The sequence below is a fragment of the Hyperolius riggenbachi genome, chromosome 10, assembly GCF_040937935.1.
Source record: "Hyperolius riggenbachi isolate aHypRig1 chromosome 10, aHypRig1.pri, whole genome shotgun sequence".
NCBI classification, from domain to species: Eukaryota; Metazoa; Chordata; class Amphibia; order Anura; family Hyperoliidae; genus Hyperolius; species Hyperolius riggenbachi.
Window position 1 is genome coordinate 206,879,923 of NC_090655.1, and position 25,581 is coordinate 206,905,503.

Here is a 25,581-nt window from a genome sequence, read left to right on the forward strand (position 1 = left end):
TCACTTTTTGGGGGGAATCCTACAGGTTTGCTTTAAATGAACGAATAAAGATTTCATAATCAAAATAGATTCAGACAAAGGGGCCACAAAATAATGTAAAAATTAAGACAGAAACATCTTCATAATTAAGTAGCAGTCAGTATATGTAAAGAAGTGACAACCTTTCTCCCATCCAGTGTGAATACCACAATTTTATTATTGTATAAGACCTTGTGTTCCATGTACCCAAGAATCCTGTGAGCCCTTCTGATCTTCCAGAGCAGAACCCTGAGACTGAAGAGGACCTTTACATCTCTCTGGTGGGTTTCTGCTGGATCTATCTGTAGGAAACACACACACGCAGGTTATGTTGTTTTTATGTCCTTATATCAGAGGATGTAGGTAGATGATTTGCACTGCTTTTTACATCATAATAGAATGAAAGTCTCTTCTTACCTGGTGATGTTAGCAGAGACTGGTTCTTCATCACAATGTCAATGTAGACATTTTTCTGTCCTTCTAAACAGTTCTCCTTCTCCTTGGATAGACAGACTGTGACATCCTGACATCTAATAGGAACCTGACACACACAATAATACAGTCACCATACAGACACTTCCTTGATGTTACTGGATAATATACCATAATTCCCAGCACTAGAGTTAAAGAAGGCATAAAAAGAAAAATGGCAAGGAAAGCTGCAGAAAGGGCTTCAGTTTCCCCAAGACTGTGCAACTGCCTGCAGGACAATGGGCATTTTTAAGAAGTTGGGGTGGGAGTGCATTGACCATCTAACCTACTCAACCGATCTTGCCACCTGTTTTCTGTTCCCTTATCTTTAAGAAAAATTGAAAAATTCAAATTTCAAATGATTCATAGGTAATATCAGAATCTTAGTGGTAATTCAATGGTCAGAAAGCAGAATGTTTATTTCAATTGTTAAAGGGCACCTGGAGCAAGAGGCATATGGTAGTTATGCCTCTGCCTAGCTCTGCTCACCTCTCCCGTCAAAAGCTCATTAGTTATGCCTCTCCCTAGCACTGCTCACCTATCCAGTCAGAAGCTCATCAGTAGTTATACCTCTGCCCAGCACTGCTCACCTCTCATCCCAGCAGCTTGGTAGTTATGCCTCTGCCCAGCACTGCTCACCCCTCATGCCAGCAGCTCGGTAGTTATGCTACTGCCTAGCACTGCTCACCTCTCCCACCAGCAGCTCGGTAGTTATGCCTCTGCCTAGCACTGCTCACCTCTCCTGCCAGCAGCTCATCAGTAGTTATGCCTCTGCCTAGCACTACTCACCTCTCCTGCCAGCAGCTCGGTAGTTATGCCTCTGCCTAGCACTGCTCACCTCTCCTGCCAGCAGCTCATCAGTAGTTATGCCTCTGCTTAGCACTGCTCACCTCTCCCACCAGCAGCTTAGTATCTATACATCTGCCTAGTAGTGCTCACCTCTCCTGCCAGCAGCTCATCAGTAGCTATGCCTCTGCCTAGCACTGCTCACCTCTCCCACCACCAGCTCATCAGTAGTTATTCCTCTGCCTAGCACCGATCACCTCTCCCACCAGCAGCTCATCAGTAGCTATGCCTCTGCCTAGCACTGCTCACCTCTCCCGCCAGCAGCTCGGTAGCTATACATCTGCCTAGTAGTGCTCACCTTTCCTGCCAGCAGCTCGGTAGTTATGCCTCTGCCTAGCATTGCTCACCTCTCCTGCCAGCAGCTCATCAGTACTTATGCCTCTGCCTAGCACTGCTCACCTCTCCCACCACCAGCTCATCAGTAGTTATTCCTCTGCCTAGCACCGCTCACCTCTCCCACCAGCAGCTCATCAGTAGCTATGCCTCTGCCTAGCACTGCTCACCTCTCCCGCCAGCAGCTCGGTAGCTATACCTCTGCCTAGTAGTGCTCACCTCTCCTGCCAGCAGCTCGGAAGTTATGCCTCTGCCTAGCACTGCTCACCTCTCCACCCAGCAGCTCAGTAGTAATGCCTCTGCCTAGCACTGCTCACCTCTCCCACCAGCAGCTCATCAGTAGTTATTCCTCTGCCTAGCACCGCTCACCTCTCCCACCAGCAGCTCATCAGTAGCTATGCCTCTGCCTAGCAAAGCTCACCTCTCCCGCCAGCAGCTCGGTAGCTATACCTCTGCCTAGCACTGCTCACCTCTCCTGCCAGCAGCTCTGTAGTTATGCCTCTGCCCAGCACTGCTCACCTCTCCGCCCAGCAGCTCATCAGTAGCTATACCTCTGCCTAGCACTGCTCACCTCTTCCACCAGCAGCCCATCAGTAGCTATGCCTTTGCCTAGCACTGCTCACCTCTCCCGCCAGCAGCTCGGTAGCTATACCTCTGCCTAGCACTGCTCACCTCTCCTGCCAGCAGCTCAGTAGTTATGCCTCTGCCTAGCACTGCTCACCTCTCCCGCCAGCAGCTCGGTAGCTATACCTCTGCCCAGCACTGCTCACCCCTCATGCCAGCAGCTCGGTAGTTATGCTACTGCCTAGCACTGCTCACCTCTCCTGCTAGCAGCTCGGTAGTTATGCCTCTGCCTAGCACTACTCACCTCTCCTGCCAGCAGCTCGGTAGTTATGCCTCTGCCTAGCATTGCTCACCTCTCCTGCCAGCAGCTCATCGGTAGTTATGCCTCTGCTTAGCACTGCTCACCTCTCCCACCAGCAGCTTAGTATCTATACATCTGCCTAGTAGTGCTCACCTCTCCTGCCAGCAGCTTGGAAGTTATGCCTCTGCCTAGCACTGCTCACCTTCTCCACCCAGCAGCTCAGTAGTAATGCCTCTGCCTAGCACCGCTCACCTCTCCCACCAGCAGCTCATCAGTAGCTATGCCTCTGCCTAGCACTGCTCACCTCTCCCGCCAGCAGCTCGGTAGCTATACCTCTGCCTAGCACTGCTCACCTCTCCTGCCAGCAGCTCGGAAGTAATGCCTCTGCCAAGCACTGCTCACCTCTCCGCCCAGCAGCTCATCAGTAGTTATGCCTCTGCTTAGCACTGCTCACCTCTCCCACCAGCAGCTTAGTATCTATACATCTGCCTAGTAGTGCTCACCTCTTCTGCCAGCAGCTTGGTAGTTATGCCTCTGCCTAGCACTGCTCACCTCTTCTGCCAGCAGCTCATCAGTAGCTATGCCTCTGCCTAGCACTGCTCACCTCTCCCACCACCAGCTCATCAGTAGTTATTCCTCTGCCTAGCACCGATCACCTCTCCCACCAGCAGCTAATCAGTAGCTATGCCTCTGCCTAGCACTGCTCACCTCTCCCGCCAGCAGCTCGGTAGCTATACATCTGCCTAGTAGTGCTCACCTCTCCTGCCAGCAGCTCGGTAGTTATGCTTCTGCCTAGCATTGCTCACCTCTCCTGCCAGCAGCTCATCAGTACTTATGCCTCTGCCTCGCACTGCTCACCTCTCCCACCACCAGCTCATCAGTAGTTATTCCTCTGCCTAGCACCGCTCACCTCTCCCACCAGCAGCTCATCAGTAGCTATGCCTCTGCCTAGCACTGCTCACCTCTCCCGCCAGCAGCTCGGTAGCTATACCTCTGCCTAGCACTGCTCACCTCTCCTGCCAGCAGCTCTGTAGTTATGCCTCTGCCCAGCACTGCTCACCTCTCCGCCCAGCAGCTCATCAGTAGCTATACCTCTGCCTAGCACTGCTCACCTCTTCCACCAGCAGCTCATCAGTAGCTATGCCTTTGCCTAGCACTGCTCACCTCTCCCGCCAGCATCTCGGTAGCTATACCTCTGCCTAGCACTGCTCACCTCTCCTGCCAGCAGCTCAGTAGTTATGCCTCTGCCTAGCACTGCTCACCTCTCCCGCCAGCAGCTCGGTAGCTATACCTCTGCCCAGCACTGCTCACCCCTCATGCCAGCAGCTCGGTAGTTATGCTACTGCCTAGCACTGCTCACCTCTCCTGCTAGCAGCTCGGTAGTTATGCCTCTGCCTAGCACTACTCACCTCTCCTGCCAGCAGCTCGGTAGTTATGCCTCTGCCTAGCATTGCTCACCTCTCCTGCCAGCAGCTCATCGGTAGTTATGCCTCTGCTTAGCACTGCTCACCTCTCCCACCAGCAGCTTAGTATCTATACATCTGCCTAGTAGTGCTCACCTCTCCTGCCAGCAGCTTGGAAGTTATGCCTCTGCCTAGCACTGCTCACCTTCTCCACCCAGCAGCTCAGTAGTAATGCCTCTGCCTAGCACCGCTCACCTCTCCCACCAGCAGCTCATCAGTAGCTATGCCTCTGCCTAGCACTGCTCACCTCTCCCGCCAGCAGCTCGGTAGCTATACCTCTGCCTAGCACTGCTCACCTCTCCTGCCAGCAGCTCGGAAGTTATGCCTCTGCCAAGCACTGCTCACCTCTCCGCCCAGCAGCTCATCAGTAGTTATGCCTCTGCTTAGCACTACTCACCTCTCCCACCAGCAGCTTAGTATCTATACATCTGCCTAGTAGTGCTCACCTCTTCTGCCAGCAGCTTGGTAGTTATGCCTCTGCCTAGCACTGCTCACCTCTTCTGCCAGCAGCTCATCAGTAGCTATGCCTCTGCCTAGCACTGCTCACCTCTCCCACCACCAGCTCATCAGTAGTTATTCCTTTGCCTAGCACCGATCACCTCTCCCACCAGCAGCTAATCAGTAGCTATGCCTCTGCCTAGCACTGCTCACCTCTCCCGCCAGCAGCTCGGTAGCTATACATCTGCCTAGTAGTGCTCACCTCTCCTGCCAGCAGCTCGGTAGTTATGCTTCTGCCTAGCATTGCTCACCTCTCCTGCCAGCAGCTCATCAGTACTTATGCCTCTGCCTCGCACTGCTCACCTCTCCCACCACCAGCTCATCAGTAGTTATTCCTCTGCCTAGCACCGCTCACCTCTCCCACCAGCAGCTCATCAGTAGCTATGCCTCTGCCTAGCACTGCTCACCTCTCCCGCCAGCAGCTCGGTAGCTATACCTCTGCCTAGTAGTGCTCACCTCTCCTGCCAGCAGCTTGGAAGTTATGCCTCTGCCTAGCACTGCTCACCTCTCCACCCAGCAGCTCAGTAGTAATGCCTCTGCCTAGCACCGCTCACCTCTCCCACCAGCAGCTCATCAGTAGCTATGCCTCTGCCTAGCACTGCTCACCTCTCCCGCCAGCAGCTCGGTAGCTATACCTCTGCCTAGTAGTGCTCACCTCTCCTGCCAGCAGCTTGGAAGTTATGCCTCTGCCTAGCACTGCTCACCTCTCCACCCAGCAGCTCAGTAGTAATGCCTCTGCCTAGCACCGCTCACCTCTCCCACCAGCAGCTCATCAGTAGCTATGCCTCTGCCTAGCACTGCTCACCTCTCCCGCCAGCAGCTCGGTAGTTATACCTCTGCCTAGCACTGCTCACCTCTCCTGCCAGCAGCTTAGTAGTTATGCCTCTGCCTAGCACTGCTCACCCCTCATGCCAGCAGCTCGGTAGTTATGCTACTGCCTAGCACTGCTCACCTCTCCTGCTAGCAGCTCGGTAGTTATGCCTCTGCCTAGCACTGCTCACCTCTCCTGCCAGCAGCTCATCAGTAGTTATGCCTCTGCCTAGCACTACCCACCTCTCCTGCCAGCAGCTCGTAGTTATGCCTCTGCCTAGCATTGCTCACCTCTCCTGCCAGCAGCTCATCAGTAGTTATGCCTCTGCTTAGCACTGCTCACCTCTCCCACCAGCAGCTTAGTATCTATACATCTGCCTAGTAGTGCTCACCTCTCCTGCCAGCAGCTTGGTAGTTATACCTCTGCCTAGCACTGCTCACCTCTCCTGCCAGCAGCTCATCAGTAGCTATGCCTCTGCCTAGCACTGCTCACCTCTCCCACCACCAGCTCATCAGTAGTTATTCCTCTGCCTAGCACCGATCACCTCTCCCACCAGCAGCTCATCAGTAGCTATGCCTCTGCCTAGCACTGCTCATCTCTCCCGCCAGCAGCTCGGTAGCTATACATCTGCCTAGTAGTGCTCACCTCTCCTGCCAGCAGCTCGGTAGTTATGCCTCTGCCTAGCATTGCTCACCTCTCCTGCCAGCAGCTCATCAGTACTTATGCCTCTGCCTAGCACTGCTCACCTCTCCCACCAGCAGCTCATCAGTAGCTATGCCTCTGCCTAGCAATGCTCACCTCTCCTGCCAGCAGCTCATCAGTAGCTATGCCTTTGCCTAGCACTGCTCACCTCTCCCGCCAGCAGCTCGGTAGCTATACCTCTGCCTAGCACTGCTCACCTCTCCTGCCAGCAGCTCAGTAGTTAAGCCTCTGCCTAGCACTGCTCTCCTCTCCCGCCAGCAGCTCGGTAGCTATACATCTGCCTAGTAGTGCTCACCTCTCCTGCCAGCAGCTCGGTAGTTATGCCTCTGCCTAGCATTGCTCACCTCTCCTGCCAGCAGCTCATCAGTACTTATGCCTCTGCCTAGCACTGCTCACCTCTCCCACCAGCAGCTCATCAGTAGCTATGCCTCTGCCTAGCAATGCTCACCTCTCCCACCAGCAGCTCATCAGTAGCTATGCCTTTGCCTAGCACTGCTCACCTCTCCCGCCAGCAGCTCGGTAGCTATACCTCTGCCTAGCACTGCTCACCTCTCCTGCCAGCAGCTCAGTAGTTATGCCTCTGCCTAGCACTGCTCTCCTCTCCCGCCAGCAGCTCGGTAGCTATACCTCTGCCTAGCACTGCTCACCTCTCCTGCCAGCAGCTCGGTAGTTATGCCTCTGCCTAGCACTGCTCACCTCTCCTGCTAGCAGCTCGGTACTTATGCCTCTGCCTAGCACTGCTCACCTCTCCTGCCAGCAGCTCATCAGTAGTTATGCCTCTGCCTAGCACTACTCACCTCTCCCACCAGCAGCTTAGTATCTATACATCTGCCTAGCACTGCTCACCTCTCCTGCCAGCAGCTCATCAGTAGTTATGCCTCTGCCTAGCACTACTCACCTCTCCTGCCAGCAGCTCGTAGTTATGCCTCTGCCTAGCATTGCTCACCTCTCCTGCCAGCAGCTCATCAGTAGTTATGCCTCTGCTTAGCACTGCTCACCTCTCCCACCAGCAGCTTAGTATCTATACATCTGCCTAGTAGTGCTCACCTCTAATGCCAGCAGCTTGGTAGTTATGCCTCTGCCTAGCACTGCTCACCTCTCCTGCCAGCAGCTCATCAGTAGCTATGCCTCTGCCTAGCACTGCTCACCTCTCCCACCACCAGCTCATCAGTAGTTATTCCTCTGCCTAGCACCGATCACCTCTCCCACCAGCAGCTCATCAGTAGCTATGCCTCTGCCTAGCACTGCTCACCTCTCCCGCCAGCAGCTCGGTAGCTATACATCTGCCTAGCACTGCTCACCTCTCCCACCAGCAGCTCATCAGTAGCTATGCCTTTGCCTAGCACTGCTCACCTCTCCCGCCAGCAGCTCGGTAGCTATACCTCTGCCTAGCACTGCTCACCTCTCCTGCCAGCAGCTCAGTAGTTATGCCTCTGCCTAGCACTGCTCACCTCTCCCGCCAGCAGCTCGGTAGCTATACCTCTGCCTAGCACTGCTCACCTCTCCTGCCAGCAGCTCGGTAGTTATGCCTCTGCCTAGCACTGCTCACCTCTCCTGCTAGCAGCTCGGTAGTTATGCCTCTGCCTAGCACTGCTCACCTCTCCTGCCAGCAGCTCATCAGTAGTTATGCCTCTGCCTAGCACTACTCACCTCTCCTGCCAGCAGCTCGTAGTTATGCCTCTGCCTAGCATTGCTCACCTCTCCTGCCAGCAGCTCATCAGTAGTTATGCCTCTGCCTAGCACTGCTCACCTCTCCCGCCAGCAGCTCGGTAGCTATACCTCTGCCTAGCACTGCTCACCTCTCCTGCCAGCAGCTCAGTAGTTATGCCTCTGCCTAGCACTGCTCACCTCTCCTGCCAGCAGCTCGGTAGCTATATGTCTGCCTAGTAGTGCTCACCTCACCTGCCAGCAGCTCGGTAGTTATGCTACTGTCCAGCACTGTTCACCTCTCCCACCAGCAGCTCATCAGTAGTTATGCCTCTGCCTAGTACTGCTCACCTCTACCACCAGCAGCTTAGTAGTTATGCCTTTGACTAGCACTGCTCACCTCTCCTGCCAGCAGTTCAGTAGTTATGCTTCTGCCTAGCACTGCTCATCTCTCCTGCCAGCAGCTCATCAGTAGTTATGCCTCTGCCTAGCACTGCTCACCTCTCCCGCCAGCAGCTCAGTATCTATACATCTGCCTAGCACTGCTCAACTCTCCTGCCAGCAGCACGGTATTTATGCCTCTGCCTAGCATTGCTCACCTCTCCCGCCAGCAGCTCATCAGTAGTTATGCCTCTGCCCAGCACTGCTCACCTCTCCCACCAGCAGCTCATCAGTAGTTATGCCTCTGCCTAGCACTGCCCACCTCTCCTGCCAGCAGCTCGGTAGCTATACCTCTGCCTAGTAGTGCTCACCTCTCCTGCCAGCAGCTGGGTAGTTATGCCACTATCCAGCACTGCTCACCTCTCCCGCTAGCAGCTCATTCGTAGTTATGCCTCTGCCTAGCACCGCTCACCTCTCCTGCCAGCAGCTCAGTAGTTATGCCTCTGCCTAGCACTGCTCACCTCTACCACCAGCAGCTTAGTAGTTATGCCTCTGCCCAGCACTGCTCACCTCTCCTGCCAGCAGCTTAGTAGTTATGCCTCTGCCCAGCACTGCTCACCTCTCCTGCCAGCATCTCAGTAGTTATGCCTCTGCCTAGCACTGCTCACTTCTCCTGCCAGCAGCACGGTAGTTATGCTACTGCCCAGCACTGGTCACTTCTCTCTGCCTAGCACTGCTCACCTGTCCCGCCAGCAGCTCGGTATTTATGCCTCTGCCCAGCACTGCTCACCTCTCCCGCCAGAAGCTCAGTAGTTATGCCTCTGCCTAGCACTGCTCACCTCTCCCGCCAGCAGCTCAGTAGTAATGCCTCTGCCTAGCACTGCTCACCTCTCCTGCCAGCAGCTCTGTAGTTATGCCCCAGCACTGCTCACCTCTCCTGCCAGCAGCTCATCAGTAGTTATGCCTCTGCCTAACACTGCTCACCTCTCCTGCCAGCAGCTCGGTAGTTATTCCTCTGCCCAGCACTGGTCACCGCTCTCTGCCTAGCACTGCTCACCTCTCTTGCCAGCAGCTCGGTAGTTATTCCTCTGCCTAGCACTGCTCACCTCTCCCACCAGCAGCTCAGTAGTTATGCCTTTGCCCAGCACTGCTCACCTCTCCCGCCAGCAGCTCAGTAGTTATGCCCCTGCCTAGCACTGCTCACCTCTACCACCAGGAGCTCAGTAGTTATGCTTCTGCCTAGCACTGCTCACCTCTCCCGCCAGCAGCTTGGTAGTTATGCCTCTGCCTAGCACTGCTCACCTCTCCTGCCAGCAGCTCGGTAGTTATTCCTCTGCCTAGCACTGCTCACCTCTCCTGCCAGCAGCTCGGTAGTTATTCCTCTGCCTAGCACTGCTCACCTCTCCCACCAGCAGCTCAGTAGTTATGCCTTTGCCCAGCACTGCTCACCTCTCCCGCCAGCAGCTTGGTAGTTATGCCTTTGCCTAGCACTGCTCACCTCTCCTGCCAGCAACACGGTAGTTATGCCTCTGCCTAGCACTGCTCACCTCTCCTGCCAGCAGCTCAGTAGTTATTCCTTTGCCTAGCACTGCTCACCTCTTTCTGCCCAGCACTGCTCACCTCTACCACCAGCAGCTCAGTAGTTATGCTACTGCCTAGCACTGCTCACCTCTCCTGCCAGCAGTTCGGCAGTTATGCCCCTGCCTAGCACTGCTCACCTCTACCACCAGCAGCTCAGTAGTTATGCCTCTGCCTAGCACTGCTCACCTCTCCCGCCAGCAGCTTGGTAGTTATGCCTCTGCCTAGCACTGCTCACCTCTCCTGCCAGCAGCTCGGTAGTTATGCTTCTGCCTAGCACTGCTCACCTCTCCCGCCAGCAGCTTAGTAGTTATGCCTCTGCCTAGCACTGCTCACTTCTCCTGCCAGCAGCTTGGTCGTTATGCCTCTGCCTAGCACTGCTCACCTCTCCTGCCAGCAGCTTGGAAGTAATGCCTCTGCCTAGCACTACTCACCTCTCCTGCCAGCAGCACGGTAGATATGCTACTGCCTAGAACTGCTCACCTCTCCTGCCAGCAGCTCGGTAGTTATGCCTCTGCCTAGCACTGCTCACTTCTACCGCCAGCAGCTCAGTAGTTATGCCTCTGCCTAGCACTGCTCACCTCTCCCACCAGCAGCTCGGTAATCTTGTTGGTAATTTCCAGAATCTTCTTGTCATTGTTCCTGTCAGGTATGCAGATGGGAGGTGGAGGTCCCAAGATGTGGCTCTGCTTCCTGATCCAACCCTCCAAAGCATGAAGATGGCTACTGGGTGTCACATGGTCACTAGAGGTCTTCTTCACTAGAGTGTACGCCTGTGTTTTGAAAAATGAACAAAGTTAACTATACAGAGAGACTAATGCAAATCTCATCTGAATAAAGTTTCCATTCTCTGATGTTCCAGTCATGTCTGTATAAGGTGATGTCATGTGACATTCCCAGAATACTCTACACCTCTTTAGAAACACAACGATGGAAAGAGGTGCCCAAAAAGTATAGACAAATTTAAAAACCAATAAAATAGGAAAATAGGAGGTAGCTTACCTCAATGACGACACTATGTACACTTGTAACAAAAAGACATTTATGTACATGATCACTTAGACAATGGCGACGCGTTTTGTGGGCTGACATCCACTTCCAAAATTTGGGCCGAAAAGCAATAGTGAGTTGAGCTCTGAGCGCCTCTTTCGAAAGTTTCATATTGATACACAGAGCCAAGAGTGATGTCATGTGGCATTACAGATACACTCACCTTTCAGTCCAGTTCACATATACACATTGGTCTCATGCATGTGTTTAATGCAATGGATACATGTCTCTGTTGTAGGTCCATTGAACATCCATGCAGTCATCTGGCATTTATTTGGTGAATAGCAGTGCATTTTTCTGTCCCAAAAAATGGGCAGTGCTGGATTGCAATACACTGGTGGTAACGGCAAACACACAAATGTGAGTTGGTCCATGTGAAAATATGAGTGTGTTACACATGCCTGTTGCATGTTCATCATGCTCTGTTGCAATAAAACACAATGGACACAGAGTGCATGGGCCTAATGCCTGGTACATACCATGCAGTTCCGTCAGACGGGTCGAATTGATTATTTCTGACAGATCCGACGTGATTTCCGATCAATTTTGTATAGAAGTGTTCAGAAAATCGATCAGAAAGGATTGGAAATCAGATCGGACCTGTCTGAAATAATCAATTTGACCCATCTATCTGACAGGAAATTGCATGGTGTGTACCAGGTATTAGTAATAAACATAACTGTATTGTCAAAGGACACTCCCAGAATCTTTCTTAAAGAGACTCTGAAGTCTCTAAAAAAAAAATCAGTTTTTAATTACAAAATCCACTTTAACATAATAGTCCTACCTAAACCGCTGCATCCACTCCACTCTAATCTAACTAAATCCCCCCCAAACTCCCTGGGGGGCACTCCGGTCAGCGCTTCCATGTGAGGCAGAGCTATGAGCTGCAGCCCTGCCTCTCAGCGCATCTGTCAGCCCGGATCGCCGCCTCTCCCCCGCCCCTCTCAGTCTTGCTTCACTGAAAGGGGCGGGGGAGAGGCGGAGATCCGCCGCTGATAGACACGTGTGTTCATAGCTCTGCCTCACACGGAAGCGCTTAGGGCAGCAGAATCCACGACCAAGAAAGTTGTGGATTTTGCAGGGGAGAGGGAGGGGGCGTTAGGGGGTATTTAGATAGATTACAGCCGTGGGGATGCGGCGGTTTAGGTAGGGCTAATATGTTAAAGAGGATTTTGTTATAAAAAACTGATTTTTAAGAGACTTCAGTGTCTCTTTAACGTGGCCATACATCAGGCGTCTTGGTGGCCGATCGACCATCCGATTATTATAATTGAATCGGATGAAAACCATGCCTGGCAGACAATGTGACCTATTTTGGTCCTAAAATTGGTCGCTTAGTCCCTAGGTTTTCAACGTGTGGTACGCGTACCCCAGGGGGTACTTCTGATGGTTCCAGGGGGTACTCGGGCTTTATATACTTAACCAAGAATAGCAAATTTAGAGTTGTAGAAAATGATAAATCCTATTTCAACAACATCAAATTAGTGTTTTAGCTATTTAAAAGCAATAGTAAAGGCTTGGAAATAGTTTAGAACCAATTATCATGTACTAGCTTTAAATATATATTTGTCAAGGGGTACTTGTGATAATGTTTACCATGCTAAGGGGTACTTGGTGAGTACAGGAATTTAAAAGGGGTACATACCAATAAAATGTTGAGAAACAATCGCGCATGCTGCAAGATGCTGGGCCGACTTTCTCAATCAGGTGCGCAGCGGTACCAGCATGCAATTTTGGGACGATCAACGAAACCCCGGCGCTGTCCCTCCCTAATGTTAAGTGTCCTCCCGGTGCCCAGTGCATATTATACATTACAATCGTTAAGTATATCAGCGCAACCTAAATAAAAGTCCAAAATGAGAAAAAGCAGCTAAAGTCCAACACTCCAGTAAAAAGTGTCTTCACAGAATATAATATAACCTTCAGCGCTATTTTCAATATTTCAATATTTCCACCACCATGTTATACATTACCTGTTCACGGCTTCCGCTTGTCCTCCACTGCTCCGGGCTCACTCCGCTGTCCATACACACGTGCCCTTATTAGGCAACCACATGGGGCGTGCGTATGGATAGCGGAGTGCGCCCGGAGCAGCAGAGGACAAGTGTTAGCCGTGAACAGGTAATGTATAACATGCACTGGGCACCGGGAGGACACTGAACATTAGGGAGGGACAGCGCCGGGGATTTTGTTGATTGACAGGCGCCACACACACACGGCCACGTTACTATGCAACCACGTGGTGCGCGTGTATGGAGAATCCCGGAAGCAGCGGGGGACAAGCAGTGATCGCAGACAGGTAATGTATAACATGCACTGGGCACCGGGGGTGGGATTTTGCTGACACACTTAACATTAGTGGGATGGCGTTGGGGCGGCCAGATACAGGATTCCGGATCAATTTCAGCACGAAATTGATCGGGAATCTGCCTGCGGTGTATTGGCAGCTGACAGATATCTCTCTAATCCGATTTGATTAACCCCCCTGGCGGTTTGCAAAAAATCCGCCAGGGGGCAGCAAATCTTTTTTTTTAATTTTTTTTTTTTTTTTTTCATGTAGCGAGACAAAGTCTCGCTACATGATAGCCGCTGCTCAGCGGCATCCCCCCAGCCCCTCCGATCGCCTCCGGCGATCGGAGATCAGGAGATCCCGTTCAAAGAACGGGATCTCCTGGAGGGCTTCCCCCGTCGCCATGGCGACGGGCGGGATGACGTCACCGACGTCATCGACGTCGTGACGTCAGAGGGGACTCCGATCTGCCCCATAGCGCTGCCTGGCACTGATTGGCCAGGCAGCGCACGGGGTCTGGGGGGGGGGGGGCGGCCGCGGCGAGAGGAATTGCGGCGGATCGGCGGGTAGCGGCGGCGATCAGATGCTACACGCAGCTAGCAAAGTGCTAGCTGCGTGTAGCAAAAAAAAAATTATGCAAATCGGCCCAGCGGGGCCTGAGCGGTGCCTCCCGGCGGCATAGCCCGTGCTCAGCACGGGCTTACCGCCAGGGAGGTTAAGAGAGAGATTTGTCTCTAGGTCGAATCTGCCCATCATCGCTAGATGTATGGCTAACTTTAGCTGTCCAGTCAGATGTTTGTTTTGTTTATAGAGATAAGAGTGATGTCACAAAAAACTCCCAGAATCCTCCTCACCTCTCCAGTCAGCAGGTAGATGATCTCCAGGGTAAGGTCTAATATCTTCTTGGTCATTAGACTCCTGTCTCTCTCCATTTTCTGGTGTTTCACTCAGAGAGGTTTCCACAATGAAGTGCTTAATGGAGAAAAATGCCATTATAAAAGTCATATTTTCCAGCTGTAGAGTGTTAGAGGCAGACAGAATGAAAAAGAAGGAAAAAGAGAAAGAAAAGCAAGCGAGAAGGAATAAGCGAAGAAGTGTAAAAAGGAAAGAAATGAAGTTAAGAAAGGCTGAGGCTAGGAGCACATATAGTGGCGCTACCTGTTGAGTTGGGTTCCAGGTGATGCTGATACTGAAAATAGCGGTAATCTGTTGTTACTGATATTTATGATATTTTCCTATTGACTTACCCAGTGCCCACAGTGACCCTCCCTGCTAATGCTAACTATCCCACCCCTCCTGGTACCTGACACTATACCCCCCCCCCCCCCCCCCAATGTAGCTGATTGGCTACTAATTGCCAAATGCTACTATGGGGCACCAACTCATTGCCTTGGTGCCGTATACTCACAATTTACATTATGGTGTATCGGCGCAGAAAGCTCTTTACAACCCAGCTCCTTGGTATAGAAATACATGCATTTCCAGATACCATCCTACACACAATCTCCGCTCTACTAGCAATATTTGCCTGTCTCCCTGTCTGGTCACTTCTTCTCACTCCCTCTTACAAGACTTCTCTCGATCCTGTCCCCTCCTTCGGAACTCCCTCCCTCAACACGTCTGCCACTCACCCACACTTACCCTTTTTAGGTACAGCCTGAAACCACTAATCACTATTTTTACTATCTCATATACAGCTTCCCTTCACCTACTGCCCTATCTCTTAACCCTTTAGATTGGAAGGCCTTTTGGCCAGAACTCTCCCTTCTGTCTCTCAATGCTGTGTAATGTATGTACATTTCTTCCACACTATGTAAAAGTCTGTCGTTCATTGCATCAGCTACAATCCACCACATTCTTGTATTGTTAACTTTTGTATTGTTTGTTTTGCATTGGTATACCTTGTATTCTGTTGTACAGCACCACGGAATATGCTGACTAGGGGCGCCCAAATGAACTGCTTCAAAGGCTAGGGACTTGAGATGCAAATAATTCCGAGTTGAAGAAGGTTTTATGGCAATTATTATGCAAATATATACAGCTTGGAAATGGACTCATGGAATGAAACCGCTGAGGGGTTTAATTGGTCCTTTTCAAGCTGTATAAATTTCCATAAATTAGCATAAGAATTTGCATCAACTTGGAATTATCTGCATCTCATTGACCATCCCTAGCTCGAGTAGTAAAGGAAAGAGAATAAAAAGTAGAGTGACATAAGGAGGGAAATAAAAAGGAGGAGAAAGACAGACTCTGATTTACTAAGATCCTCAAGGATCAGAGATCATAAGAGATCCAATAAATCTAACCTGAATTTATTTAACATTGGGCTTGATTAATTAAGCTGCGCTGCTAAAGCAAGGCAGCTTAATGTGAAAGAGTGGCCGCTAATGCATGCTCTACATAGCAGCACTCGCTGCTATGTAAGGAGCGTGCCTTCCTTAGTTACATGCCTTGCTTACATAGCAACACGCGTAACTTTAAATGTGGGCGGTCCTGGGAGGTATCTCTTCCGCTATACTTCACTAGTGGCCGCTACTATGTTAATTAACACATTTAAAGTTATGTGAATTGCTATGTAAGAAAGACGCGTAACTAAGGAAGGCACGCTCCTTACATATCAGAGAGCGCTGCTTCGTAGAGAGTGCATTAGTGGTTGCTCCTTCACATTAAGTTGTGCTGCTTTAGCAGCGCAGCTTAAAGAGACTCTGTAACAAATTTTTCAGCCTTAGTTCTTCTATCCTATAAGTTCTTATGCCTGTTCTGCTCTGGCTTACTGCAGTCTTTCCTAACTGCGCTGTCTCTGTAATAAATCAATGTATCCTTCCTCTGTCCTGTTTGTCGGGCTAAGGCTTGATTGTGTGGAATGTGCAGGGCTGCTTGTGATTGGTAGAAGCGATACACACCCTCTGCAGGCCCCCTGCACACTCTGAATGACTCACACACTATGCTTAGCTGAGCCTATTAGAAGCTGGTTAGTTTGTTTGTAAACACTGCCTAAAACTGTTAATTACAAGCCAGGATTGCAGCAGAGAGTGACAGAAACAGCACAGAGGGTGTCACGGACGATTGCGGGGACGCAGGCGCGTCCTGGAACCGCCCGTGAAGAAAAGAACGATCGCACTCGATTCCTGCATCGATTGCGCTTCAAAACGGTACAATCTGGATTTATTGTGTAGGAGGTCTGCAGTCCTTTTCTTAGCAAAGAGAGCACCATTCCAAATGCTGGTTGGCCCTTTTGATATGCTAATGAGCCTGGGCCCAGAGAGTCCCTGGCTTCAAGCTGTGCTGATGGCCCATCCATCAGGTATAAGGTGACAAACACCATGACAGAACCAATTTAGAGTGAGGGAACTCAGACACTCCGACTCCTTTTCCCAGCAGGGAGCCGACATGTGGCTTGCTGCTGCCAACTTCAAAGAACCTTTGCCTGGGAATGACCTGGTATAAATCCCAGGGGTCTCTCATATTCCATAAACTGCTATATGTATCATATTTTCTGTGTTGCCAGGCTGGCAGACCCTCCAAACTAACAGAGCAGGTAGGGCCCTGCCTGGCGTTGGTTCTGAGCACATTTCAGAACCTTCTGAGGTAAAGACTGCCCGTTAGGCAGTTCAACAGTGCCCTAATGGTACCACAGGGGTCCCACCCCTCATGTTTGGTATCAGACTGCTGGGTACATCGAGGCCGACCTGAAAATATTAGTAAATCTGCCCTGACCTGTACGGTTCTGTGAGATAGAGCCCATATATGGTTAAGGCATGATTTCTGGTCTCCAGGACAAGGGCAGGACTCATCTCATGTTCTAAGGGGGTGTGTGGGCCCGCCCTCACTTCCTCCTACTGAATCAGGGGCATAAGAATGGGAGAGGAGCCAAAACTCAGAGTCCTCCACACTGAACCATCTTGCACTCATCAGATGCCAGCTTGAGGATATGCTGGTATCCACCTGGTCTGAACTCTGAACTCTGGACTTTGAAACCAAGGACTTTATGATTCTTCCCACAATAAGGACATCTTTCCAGGAACTAAGTATTTTTCTCCCTTCTTTTATTTTTCATACTGGCTATTACTGTTTTCATAATTGTTGATTTTCATAATTGTCTGTATATATTAATTATTTATATTGCGTGAATAAACGACTTTTCCCAAGTCATTCACTGTTTCGCTACCCTGCTTATCAGCACACACAGAAATGATCCCGGGTCTCTGAAGATACGCTACTGTTTGTTTGTTGTTGGCTAGACAGAATATCGTGTGTTTAACCGTTTTATTCGCAGGATTAGTCAGTCAGTTAGTGGGCCCCACGGTCCCATAGTAACCGCGGTGGTGGCAGTTTACTCTGAACCAGTAGGTGACGTTGTAATCACCCGTGTCTCACAGGCTCCCTTCTGAGTTGTCTGCGGCTAATTCTTAACGGTTCCTGCGCATTGACTGCGACCAGAGTTCGCACGATCTGTGCGCTGGCACCGTTTAGAAGGCAAAGTGCGGTCAGCCACTGAGGGCTCCTGTGACAGAGGGGCACAGGAGAAAATAATGAATAGAATGGTATGCTTTTTATTGTAAGAATATTAGAGTACAGATTCTCTTTAATGAATCAAGCCCATTGTCTGCTATTAGGTGACAAATATCTGCAACCTTCTTCTTGGTCATAACCTGGAGCAAGCAGAGGAATATCTCAAAGTCATGGGGGCACCAGCCTTAAAGTGTACCTGTCGGCCATAAAATCAAAAATCAATTCTTTAGGTTTTATCTGGTAAACAAGTAATAAGGATGCTAACCAGGCAATCCAAAAGTTAAAATCACTATTACTGTTCTTGTTGATAAATGATCATTTCCCAGTTTACCTGACTCTTATTTGGGACACACAAAATTTGATACGCACAAAGGAAGTTGCAGGGCATGGTGGGTTGTCCTTTTTTGCTTCTCTACTTTCCCCTCAGATTAAAGCCTGACTGGCTGAAGCCTCTTTCCCTCCTGTTTTCCCCTCTCACACCGCTGTTCCTCTCTGATTGGCCAATATTTCTCATGCTGAGACAATGCACTTTCTATAGTTAGGGACGGGCAAATCAGGCAGAGGAGAGTAGGGGAGGAAATTACTCCAGGATTGGCTTAAAAATAGCCACAGTTAAAATGGGAAATGCTAAGAAGGATTTGTCTCTTTTATTACTGTAGAGAAATCACTAAAATCAAAATGTGGACAGTGCAATACATATGTTATGGATGTAGAGCAAGTATTTATCTACTTATATATGTGTTTTTATTCTGAGATAGTATGGCTGACAGCTCCTCTTTAAGATAAGAAAACATCTTACATTTCTGTTGCCCTGGACAATTATTCCTGATTGTTTCAGGAGATTATCCCCAATCATTGTATAAACATGTATAAATATGCTACTGTATAAACATGTATACAGTATAAAAATGTATTGTATGTATAAAAATATGTTATTGTATAAACATGTATAAATATGCGAAGAAAAAAATTGGTAAATTGGTAAATTTTATCCCAGTTTAAAACTTCTTCACTAATTCAGTTGTTGCAACAGACACTGGACAGAATAAACACCTTGGCACGGGTCTAAAACGATTCCATGTTTAACATAAAATCTATGTCCACTGTGGTCCGTTCTGTGAATCAGAACATTTTTAGGCTTAACGACCCTTAGTGCTGTATAAATAAAAGATGATGATTATGATGATCATAAAACTATAATTATAATGGTGCAAGAGCTGAGGAAAGTTAGCAATAAAAGGAACCTTAAAGTGGAACTCAACTCTTGCACAGAACAGAAGGAAAACTTAGAGAAATGCACCCTTTATGTATTTAGAGAGTTTAGCCTGTCTAATTCCCCCACATCTGTGACTAAGCACAAGCTGCAATTTGATCCCCAGCTGTCAGCTGGCTGCCATGGCAGAGTGCTAATTGGCAAACACAGGATGTTGACAATATGTCTGCTTCCGTGAAAGCAGGAAGTAGACAATTCAGATTTATTGCAGGATTTGGTTATTATGTTGTTGCTGATCTTTTAGAGCAGAGAGGAAGTTCTGAGTTCAGGTCCGCTTTAAGTGACCCAAACACATTCAGTTTAACTTACCTGAGGCTTCTTCCAGCCCCCTATGGTCTGTTAGGCTCCTCCCACCCTGCTGCATTCTGTTCCTCCCACAGGCTACTGCACATGCGCGTATCAAGGAGTGTTCTGCACATGAGCAGTTTGTAAACATTGCAACTGTAGTAGACAGCGACTGGGCTCAGTCAAACAGCTTTCAGAGAGGCAAAGCAGGTGGACACAACGGACTTTTGGGACAGCTAGGAACCCCTGGTAAGTAAAGCTCAAATTCTTTAGCTAAGTTAAGATTTCTTTTAAATTTCAATTTTTTTATTGACTTTCTCTCTATGTCACTGTTCTCAGCTACAGATGAGTAACTGAGATTCATCTCCCCTGACCTTTCTCCACTGCTACAGCTAAACCACTCTTGCCTCTGCCTGGTCCTGCTGTCAGTTTATTAACCAATACCTTTTAGAATATGATTATGTGCAAAGTTCTGATATAACCCCTGGTATTGGTATAACCCCTGCTGTATCAGGTACATGTTATTCTGAAACACGTTTCAATCTGGGTAAATGTATTCTGTGTGGTAGCCAGGCCTAATTCCCGCACAGTCAACATCATCATCTGATCAGATGAGAATCAGTTCTGGCAGGGGTTCTATTTAGCTACTGAAGAATAGCTCCTGCTTCCTCCATGCATGACACCCACGTGACCTGACTGACAACATCACATGACTCCTCCACACCTTTTCTACAGACGTGCGACCTACTATGAAACAAACCCAGATAAAAAGAATATAGAAATAAGTATTACCTCCTTCTGAGAGGTACACCAGTCTCTAAACCAACACCCGCCAGTACAGTGATTCTGCTTCCTTTCTCCTCCTATTTCTCCTCCTCAGACTACAGCAAAATGGCCACCGACATTCAGTCATGTAGTCTAAATACACGACTACACAGTATTGCATATTTGTATAGACTTAGACTGGGGTTGCCACCCAGCCGGGCTCTGACCAGCCCGCTTGGTAAATCTCTAAAATGCTGGCACTGGTATTTAATTATTACCAGCACATTATTCGCTGGTAAAATTAGCCCCAGGGATAGGCTGAGCACCCTGGAAACACAACTCCCTCCTCTCTTCTTGGATTGGCTGGCCAGGTACTGCCAGCCAATCACCAGAGTAGCTGTATTTTCTCGCCCTGAGGACTCTGGAAGAAGAAGGAGTCTGGGTGTTCTGCTCAGCTTGCCTGAGTTTGCCTCATACTCATAGGTCCCAGCAACAGATGATTTATAACACGGCTCACACACTCCAGAGCCGTGGTATGTTTTACACATGAAGTAACTCATTAGAAGCCTGTTTATTTATTTACTTTATAGCTACATGTGAAAAGCAATTTGGGCTTTGGAGTGTGTGAGCCATGTTCTAAATCAACTGTGGGCAAAGAGAGAGAGGCGTCTGCTAGCAGAGAGCAGGGAAACAGCCCAGCCAGGAGAGTATAATTGGTATTTTAATCAACCTTTATGGTGACATTTATTTATGCTGTCTATATTAGATAACTGATGGTGGGGATAATAGAACAGCATCATTTTCGCCATAATGCCCCTTTAAAGCCATGTTCATGTTAGAGCCAAAAAACAGTGTTGGGCTGTGATAAGGGAACTGAAGTGAGAGTGATATGGTGGCTGCCATATTTATCTACTTTTAGACAATACCAGTTGCTGGCCTGTCCTGCTGGTCTATTTGGCTATAATAGTGTCTGAATCACACCAGAAACAAGCATGCAGCTAATCTTGTCAGATCTGACAATAATGTCAGAAACATCTGATCTGCTACATGCTTGTTCAGGGGCTATGGCTAAAAGTATTAGAGGCAGAGGATCAGCAGGATAGCCATGCAACTAGTATTGCTTAGAAGTAAACATATGGCAGCCTCTACGTCTCTCACTTCAGTTGCCCTTTAAGATAGACACTGGCCTCAATTCACTAACCTTAACTCCTGTCTTTAATAACTCTTCTGAGCTGTTTTACAGTTATCACCATGGTGATATAATTGTGATAACTGTAAAACAGCTCAGAAGTGTTATTAAAGACAGGAGTTAAGGTTAGTGAATTGAGGCCATTAATGTTACTAAAGTTTCTGATCCAAATATTGTGTACTTAAAAGACCCCTGGAGTGAGAGGGATATGGAGGTTACCATTTTTTTTCCTCTTTCATCTTAAATAATGCAGATTGCCTGGCAAATGCCCCCCCCCCCCCCTGCTGCCAGCCACCTGTGCAGCGGCCACCTTACTGTCTGTGCACGTTGGCATTGTAGCGGGCAGCTACGGACTTGAGCAGCATTGGAGACGGAGGGTAAGAGGACGGTTCTGCACTGGAAACGAGCAGAGAAGTGAGTGACACTGATGACTGCTGCGGTGTGGGGGCAAGCTGTACTGAAAGGTGAGAGGGATTAACGGAGTCATCAGGCTACCTATACTAGAGGGAAAGAGGGGAGGGGTTATCTGGCTACCTATTCTGGAGGAGGGTCATCAGGCTACCTATACTAGAGGGAAGGGGGGGGGAGGGGTTCTCCTGACTACATATACTGGAGGGAAAGGGATAGGGGCCATCTCGCTACCTACCTATACTGAAGGGGGGGCGGCTGGTGACATTGGCCTTGGGCAATAATGGGTACAAATCCGGCCCAGGGAGCACATTGTTGGTGGCATTCGATTGCATGACTGATGTTACTCTCCCCTGTCAACTTATTTATAGCAATGAAAGCGCACTCTCTCTGACTTCTCCCCGAGTAAGCAGATGAATAGTTCAGACCACGTATCCTGGGTATCACAGGATCTTCATATAGCAATAAGTCTGTAGAGATCCGCACTGCTTCAGTATTAATCTTAGTTTATTGAATGGTAAAATGACATACAATTAACAAAAAAGAACTGTGGCGCAAGACTGCGGTTTCAGGCTCCCGCCTTTCTTCAAGTTGACCAGTTCTGATGTGAAATACACACACACCCACACCATGTGCACCAATCAGGATCCAGATGTGAATTAGTGGACCTGATGGGGAACTGCTATTCAATATGCAGACCACTCCCCAGAAGTACACAAATCCCATCCTATTGGTCGGCAGAATTGTACAATAAAAACATCAATATGGAGCAATAAAATATCACCATATCAATCAAATCTACCTTACCAAGCAGGAGAGATGAATATCAACTGGCCGCATAAATCACAAAGTGCCTGTGCCGTGCAGATCGTTCAATGTATCCCGGCATTTGTAAACAAAAGAGGCTTCCCTCTTCCGAGGTATCTGATTTTTTTCTCCTTGAAAACGTAGAAGTTGCTTTAAAATGTACCTGAGATGGTTCACTAGCCTCTATTTATACTTACCTGGGGCTTCCTCCACCCCCATGAGCACCGTGGCTTCCCTTGCCATCTTCTTCAGCATCTCTGTTCTGCCGCTATGACTCCCAATATTCTGGGCAGTTATGGGCGTCTGCGCATGTGCAACTTGGCTGCGCCCCTCACCGCCCCCGCGCACATGTCTCCTGGATGCTCCAGGGGATGGCAGCATATTGAGGCCGTGCATGCGCCGACTGACCAGATTACCTGGGGTCCTAGCACCAAAACGGAGGAGCTGAAGAGCACGGCGAGGAAAGCCACGGTGCTCACGGGGCTGGAGGAAGCCCCAGGTATGTATACAGTGTACTATCTCAGGTTCACTTTAAGCCCGATATGCACACTGGATGGAACTTAGCCAAGGAGGCTGTCTAGTACCATCTCAACCGATAACCTAGCTCTGTGTATATAGGGGTCCTTCAGGGTCTCCTGAAGATCAGGCATACTGGATCTTTAAATGACAAAAATGTCTAGGCCAAGCTTTCTCCCCCTACCGGAAACGACTCCATCCCTCCTATTATTATTATTATTTAGTATTTATATAGCGCCGACATATTACGCAGCGCTGTACAGTGTGTATAAATATATATATATCTTGTCACTAACTGTCCCTCAAGGAGCTCACAATCTAATCCCTACCATTACCATATGTCTATATTATGTAGTGTAAGTACTGTAGTCTAGGGCCAATTTTAGGGGGAGCCAATCAACTTATCCGTATGTTTTTGGAATGTGGGAGGAAACCGGAGTGCCCGGAGGAAACCCACGCAGACATGGAGAGAACATACAAACTCTTTGCAGATAGTGCCCCGGCTGGGATTCGAACCAGGGACCCACCGCTGCAAGGCGAGAGAGCTAACCACTACGCCACCGTGCTGCCCTATCATATCCATAAAGACATTAGATGACACCCAGGTATACAGTACACCAGCAATGCATCTGTACAACGCTTGTTCCAGGCAGTGTCGCCCACAGGATCAAACTAAATCTGCTCATAGTATTCAAAATCTTTTGGCCCTCACACTACATGGAAGTGGTAAAATTGGCCAATCAAAATTGGATATGTGCATGCATCTTTAGGCAATTGCAGCAGCAGTAAAGGTATACATACACTCAATCTTAATTGGCCAATTTTACCACTTTCATGTAGTACTAGCAAATTAGTGCCCATTGGGCACACATATATCCACAACTAAAACCTGGTACACACTTTTTATGATGACTGGCCAATCACCGACCAGTTTTAGCACCTGCACGTAGAAGAAGGGTCAACAGATATTGATAAAAGTGATCAGTGACTGCCCAATCACAATGAAAGTGTGTACCAGGCTTTAGCTTTACTGTGAAAATACATGAGTAATGAGATTGTTAGTTACACATATCAGAGGATGTGACAAATTGAACACCAAAGCCTGGTACACACTTTCAGTTATGATTGGCCAATCACTGGCCAGTTTTACCACCTCCACATAGTATAAAGTCACCAGATATGGAATGCTATTAGCAGATTGTTTAGGTAAACCCTCATACTATATTGAGGTGGTAGAACAGGTCACTGATTGGCCATTCATATTTGAAAGTGTGTACAAAGCCTTAACTACTAGATGACTGCTCCATGCAAATCGGCATGGACGTGGCGGCAGCCACTGGACCACCTAATGCCGATCGACGTGCAGTCCTATGCGCACACATCTCCGCATGAATGACAGAGCTCTACTCTACCATCAGTCTCCCAGCGGCGATCGCTAAATTGCCGTCTAATAGCAGTGTACAGTACTGTACTGGGGACAGACATGTGACACGGCTGTCCCCCTGGGGGAGACAGGAGCAATCCGCTGTCATAGGCTGAAGTCTCATATTTTTATTTTCAGTTAGTTAGTTTTTATGAATAATAAATAGAACATTAGTGGAAAAGAAAAGAGTCTCATATTTTTATTTTCAATTAGTTAGTTTTTTTTTATATAATGCATCATATTTGCAGTTTACAAATTACGCTCTGTCTTTTAAATGATGAAACAGAGCAGAGCTAATGACCATTTGAACTTCCTGGTAGTAAAACTGTAAACAAACAAGAAACAGTGAGAGACTGGTTGAGATAAGTGCTTCAGAAAACAGTACAGTAGCCGACTCAAGTTGGGTCAGAGAGCTCAGAGGAGCCCTTTTGCACAGATAACAACTGAAGTTTCTTAACTATTCCTATACTGTACTGGAAACAATAGGAGACTCATATCTGTGCTACTAATGTTCTATTTCTTAGCTGTACTATACATAAAAATCATTATATCATAACTTTATTTTCACTTCAGATTCCCTTTAAGAATGAGAATGAGGGCACTTTATTATCAGAATATATATATATATATATATATATATATATATATATATATATATATATATATATATATATATATATATATATATATATATATATATATATATATATTATAGTATATAAAGTATAAGTAAATGTAACATAAAATCAGTGTAATCTAGCAAAACATTTGCATACAACTTACATTATTCATATATTGCAAATACATATCTAATAATAAAGTGCCCTCATTCTTAACCTGGCCATACACTGTATAATATTTAGTCGAACTTGACATTCAAACGTGAAATTGGGCTTAATGAATGGAAGAAGTTGGCCAATCAATATTGAATGCGTGTACCAGACTTAAAGGGGAACTGAAGTAAGAGGTATACGGAGGCTGCCATATTAATTTCCTTTTAATCAATACCAGTTGCCTGGAAGCCCTGCTGGTCTATTTCTCTGCAGTAGTATCTGAATAACACCAGAAACAAGCATGCAGCTAGTCTTGTCACATCTGACTTTAAAGTCTGAAACACCTGATCTGCTGCATGCTTGTTCAGGGGCTATGGCTAATAGTATTAGAGGCAGAGGATCAGCAGGGCTGCCAGGCAACTGGTATTGCTTAAAAGGAAATAAACATGGCAGCTTCCATATACCGCTCTCTTAAGTTCCCCTTTAAGGTGAGGGACTGCATTGTACAGAGTTCATCAGTGAACTATTAACCTGAAACAGACAAGCACCCAGCAAAGTCAAGGAATGCCGCAAGAAGCGTAGTTGTTTGACATAACTAACAAGAGTTACACTAAATACGTAAAGCATTATGTAACTTGTGTAAATAATCACAAAGAATCTAAAGTGGAGTTTGA

General features: G+C 48.2%; 1 protein-coding gene across 1 annotated transcript in view; it reads right to left on the bottom strand.

Annotated features, from left to right (window-relative positions):
• LOC137534266 (oocyte zinc finger protein XlCOF8.4-like) overlaps positions 1–20,080 on the bottom strand; it is a 32,520-nt gene extending 12,440 nt beyond the window's left edge. The window contains exons 1-5 of the mRNA XM_068255675.1: positions 19,819–20,080; positions 13,811–13,928; positions 10,195–10,386; positions 436–559; positions 226–320 (exon numbers count right to left, since the gene is read on the bottom strand). Of these exons, the coding sequence (XP_068111776.1) occupies positions 226–320; positions 436–559; positions 10,195–10,386; positions 13,811–13,888 (489 nt within the window). The 5' untranslated portion in view covers positions 13,889–13,928; positions 19,819–20,080. The remainder of the gene's footprint in view (positions 1–225; positions 321–435; positions 560–10,194; positions 10,387–13,810; positions 13,929–19,818) is intronic.
• Positions 20,081–25,581: the final 5,501 nt, after the last annotated feature.